Source organism: Pseudopipra pipra, chromosome W, assembly GCF_036250125.1.
Source record: "Pseudopipra pipra isolate bDixPip1 chromosome W, bDixPip1.hap1, whole genome shotgun sequence".
Classification (NCBI taxonomy): domain Eukaryota; kingdom Metazoa; phylum Chordata; class Aves; order Passeriformes; family Pipridae; genus Pseudopipra; species Pseudopipra pipra.
This window is the reverse complement of record NC_087580.1, coordinates 6,543,473-6,547,887: the sequence shown is the minus strand read 5'-3', so window position 1 is coordinate 6,547,887 and position 4,415 is coordinate 6,543,473. Positions and strand designations below refer to the sequence as shown.

The 4,415-nt window shown below is 54.8% G+C and overlaps 1 protein-coding gene across 1 annotated transcript; it reads left to right on the top strand.

The window, feature by feature from the left end:
- Positions 1-268: 268 nt before the first annotated feature.
- Positions 269-3,971, top strand: LOC135404820 (ankyrin repeat domain-containing protein 26-like). The gene is made up of 8 exons (XM_064639550.1): positions 269-486; positions 904-1,018; positions 1,264-1,437; positions 1,526-1,632; positions 2,338-2,428; positions 2,685-2,821; positions 2,992-3,085; positions 3,549-3,971. Exons 1-8 carry the CDS (start codon positions 269-271, stop codon positions 3,969-3,971), a joined length of 1,359 nt encoding a protein of 452 aa, XP_064495620.1.
- The last annotated feature ends 444 nt before the right edge of the window (positions 3,972-4,415 follow it).

The following is a 4,415-nucleotide window of genomic DNA, read 5'->3' as shown; positions in this document are numbered from 1 at the left end:
TGCTGTAGCCTCTCGGGGAGCAGCAGCACATCCCGCTCGGGGAGCATTGCGCGCCTGCATCGCCGTCTTGGCAGCTGCAGGCCACGACCACTGCGCAGGGCGACCTCGTCTGCCTTGTGCTTCATACCCTGTGCCCGTCCTTATTCTCGTCCCCTTTGTCACCCTCCCCCTAAACCTCGCCCCGTCCCATTCCTCATCCCCACTTGGCTCCCGGCAGCCTGCCGGGGCCTTCTTGCCCTTCCTGCTGCTGGGAGCTCCAAGCAGGGCCATGCCGTGGCTTCTGAGCAAGAAGCGACGGCAGTCGCCCTCCAGCAGCCCCAGTGGGCAGCCCTGGGCTGCCACCAGCTCCAGCAGCGCCTCCCAGCTCCGGGAGCAGGGGCTGGGCAGGCTGCACCGCGCGGCCGCCCGCGGTGACCTGGGCTGGCTGAGGCGCTGGCGCTGGTACGTCAAGGTAGTCGGCATCGACAGGCCAGACCAGGAGATGCGGTGAGTTCTGGGCCACGCTGATGGCACACCTTGGCTGCTCCTGAGCCAAGCTGCAGTAGTCCTCGGCAGCCCTCTCTTAGGGACAAGGCTTGAAAAGTGACATTTGCCCTGTCAGCTGGGACAGGGAACTCTTGAGCTTTTCACTGCTCGGAGCTGCCGGCCGGGCTCCAGCGCTGCTGCAAACGCGTGTTGCCCACCTGCCCCTTGGTCGTGCTCTCTCTGCAGGGCTGTTCTGCAGCTGCTCGGCCCTCACCTGTTCTCTTCTGCCCTCTGGCTGATCAGGGCAGGGTTGCAGCAGCAGCAGCAGCAGCAGCAGGAGGAGCAGAGTCCGGGCAGGGTCCCCAGGGGGCTGGGTAGAGACACAGCTTGGGCTCGTCCTTTGTCTGTCTGGGTTAAGAGTGTCTGTTTAATTTTTAGGACACCTCTACATCTGGCTTCAGCCAATGGCCATGCAGATGTCGTCAGATATCTGCTAAGAAAGAACAGCCAGCCCAACCTCACTGACAACTTCAAGAGAACAGCCCTGATGAAGGTGTGTGGAATGCCTTCTGAGCTTGGAGGTGGGGCTCAGTGCTGGGGTGTTAAAGGGGAGGTGTCTGGCAGGATTCCTTGCAGGGCAGGGCCATAGAAACACACCTATTGCAATGGGCAGGGCACAGCCTCTGTTAGCTGATCTTTGAAGGTGGTCTTCTATGGCAGCACTCAGGAGCTGAGGGAGTTGTGACAGAGGGGGATGGAAAAGTTGGAAGCCTTTCCCTTTTGGTGTGTTGTTGCCAGGCAGTCCAGCAGGAGCAGGAAGAATGTGTTGCTGTTCTGCTGGAACACGGTGCCGACCCCAATCTGGCAGACGCTGACGGCAACACTGCCCTTCACCTGGCTGTGCTCTCTAAAAACACAGCTGTAGCAGGGCTGTTACTGGAGCATCATGCCAACAGTGATGCTCAGAACCAGGTAACCTTGGCACGTGGCTAAAGCTGCTCTTTCCAACAGCTGCAGAGCTTGTCTGTGTCTTTCTAATGGGGATTCTTTCTCCTTTTAGTGGGGATTTACCCCCTTGAAACTTGCAGCCTTGCAACAGCACGAGGAGATTCTGGAGTGCCTTGTGAACAAAGCAGCTGACAGGCCTGCTCAAGGCCAGGGGGAAAGGTGAGGGCTTTGTCAAAACAGCCCCCGGGTGTTCTGGGTAGTCTGCAAGTGTGACCCAGACGAGGGGCGTGGCAATGAGCTGGGAAAAAGAAGGAGCAGCCCCGTGGAAGCAGTTCCCCGTGGGACTGGTGAATGCAGGTCTGCCCTTGGCTGCTCTCGTACCTCAGGGGCTCTCGTCCTTTGCCCGCTGAGGTCTGCAAGAAAGCCTTGTCTGTGGTGCCTTCCCCACACCCAGAGCCAGAGCCCCGGGGAAACTTGCCAGTAGCTCAGCAGCGTGGCTGCTCTGCAGGCCAGGGGGGTTTGAGGCACGGCAGAGTTGGGGCGTTCAGTGCTCTGAAGGGAAGCGTTGGGGGAAAGAGAAGCAACACTGTCCCAGGGGACACGAGGGGCTCCGAGCACAGAAGGAGAAAACTTCCTGCCATGGAGATGGTCAGGGGGTCGAAGGGCTTGCCCTGGGAGTTTGTGCAGCCACATCTGGGGAGACTTTGAAGAGCAGTGCAAGGAGCCCTGAACAGCACGGCCTGAGCTGGTAGTTGAGGCTGCTTTAGGGAGGCCCCTTGTAAGAGAAATTCTCCAGTGCTTCCATGGACTTGGCTTTGCTTTCCCCGAGCTTGTAGGAAAGGGGGGAAGAGCTGTTTTGGGAGCAAGCAGGGGAAAACTGATGCAGGGTCAGACATGTTTCCGATGAAATGTTGCATGCTTTAGGAGTGCTCTTGTGGTTCCTGGAAGCCATGGGGCTCACCTGGAGGAAGATAATCTGCGCTTGCAGGAGGAGCTGGACAGGGCTGACGCGGAGGTATGGAAAGCCTGTCCCCACAGGGAGAAACCTGGGGGTGCCTGTTGCTTCCTCTCCATCCTGAAAACGGACAAACCAGTGTTCATTGTGTTCATTGGGGAGTAGAAGTGAAGCTTTGAAGGGACTTGAATGGATTGCAGTTCTTTGGGCAGAGGGGATGCGCACAGACATGCAGCACCTGAGTTCTTCAGCAGCAGCTGGCTCCTCTCTGGAAAAGCTCCCCTGACAACTGTGGATTCTTCCCGTGGTTTTACAGCTGCAGGAGGAGGAAGAAAAGCATCTTCAGTCTGAGCATTGTGTTCCTGACTTGAAGACTGCCTTGGATGCCAAGAAAAGAGAGGCAATAACTTCCTCCCAGGAACTGCAGGACCTCCTGGAAGAAGACGCGCAAGAGTAAGAGAGTAACCCAGTGAAGCAAGGGGTCTGTGGCTTTGGGGGATTGGGTGGAAACAGGGGGACAGTCAGTGGGATTTTGAAGGACACTTCTGCTGTGGCTTCTGTTCCTTAGCACAGTTTGTCTGGCATTGGATTTTCTGGTAATAAGAGCTGTATTTCTTCTTAAGCTTTGCAAGTGAGAACAGCGGATTGGAAGGCACTGTCCAGCAGCCAAGCGAGAGCGTTGAAGCCCTTCCGAGAGCCCTGCAAGCCTCTGCCTCAGTAAGCTGGTGCTAAGTTTGCCTTTCTGTGACTCTTGAGCCTAGTTGCCTATTTCTGTGGGGCAATTGTCAGATGAAGTTTTCCTGGAGAGCCTGGGGAGCTCAGTTTCTGCCTTCTCCTCAGCAGAGGCTGCTCAGAAAGCAGCCTGGTCCTTTCCCCAGCTGCTACAAAAGCCCTGAGGGTATTTGGTGTGCTGGACACTGGAGGAATTCTTAGATTCTAAATGAGGAGTTTCATCATGAGCTCCAAGGGACCCAGAAGTATTGCTGCCAGAAGTGTCTCCCAAATTCTTAAGTCGGTGTAAAGTTTCTTCTTTCTGTTGGGGAATCTTTCAAGTGTTTCCTAGGCTCCTTTCCAGTAGATGATAAATACAGTTGCCATGGCCACCCCCTTGAGAGATTTTCCCAGAATTCACTGCCTTTAGATCACGCTGAGTTTCCTTTATTTTTTTTTCTGTGCACAGGGTGGTGAACTTTCCCAGCAGCTGGACATGGAGCCTGGAACAGGCATGCAGCTCGAGGCCCTAAACCAGGCTTTGCAAGAAGAGCTGTCCACTCTGCTTGGGAAGTGTGAAACACTGGAGAAGAGCAAATGTCAGCTGCAAGAAGAGGTGACAAAACTCCACCACCATTTGGAGACTTTGGTGCTGGATGGCAGCCAAAGAGAACAGTGTACAGGAGAGGTGGCAGAAGGAGCTGACCAGGAAAGAAGTCCAAAGCTACAAGAGGTCAGCCTCGTTTTGCAGGTAAGTGAATTTCTCCCCAGTGTCCACAGGCTCTTCATTAGGAGCTTTGAAGCAGAGTGCTCATTTGGGCTTCTTTCCCACTGCAAAGAATTGTTTGCCCTGGTAGCTCCTGGGTTGTGCCTTGATTGCTGCTGGGAGTGAGGAGGCAGAGCCGCCTCTCTGACTAAGGCTGGGCCCTTGAAACTGGGTGTGTGCAATTTTGTGCTGGGCAGAGCTCTCTTTTTCTTGTGGTGGTTGAAGGTGCACTGTCTCCTTCAGGCACAGGCAGCCCACCAGGCCCCACTAGGACAAATTGAAGGCAGTCATTGTGAATCCGTGAGAATCCAGTTGGAAGAAAGGATTAGAAATCTGGAAAGTGAATTGGAGAGGGTCAAAAACACCCAACAAGAGAGAGCTTCTCGTAAAGAAGCAACTCAGGGAGAGATGGAAATGTACAAAGAGCTGTATGTGGAGGAAGTGAAAACCAGAAGATGCCTGGCCAAGAAACTGGAAAGGTAAGTCCATGCTTGTTTGGAGTGGTAATGAGAGACTCCTTTTTCTTCCTGCATTTTCCTTGGAAATCCATCTTCTTCATCTGGCCAGCAT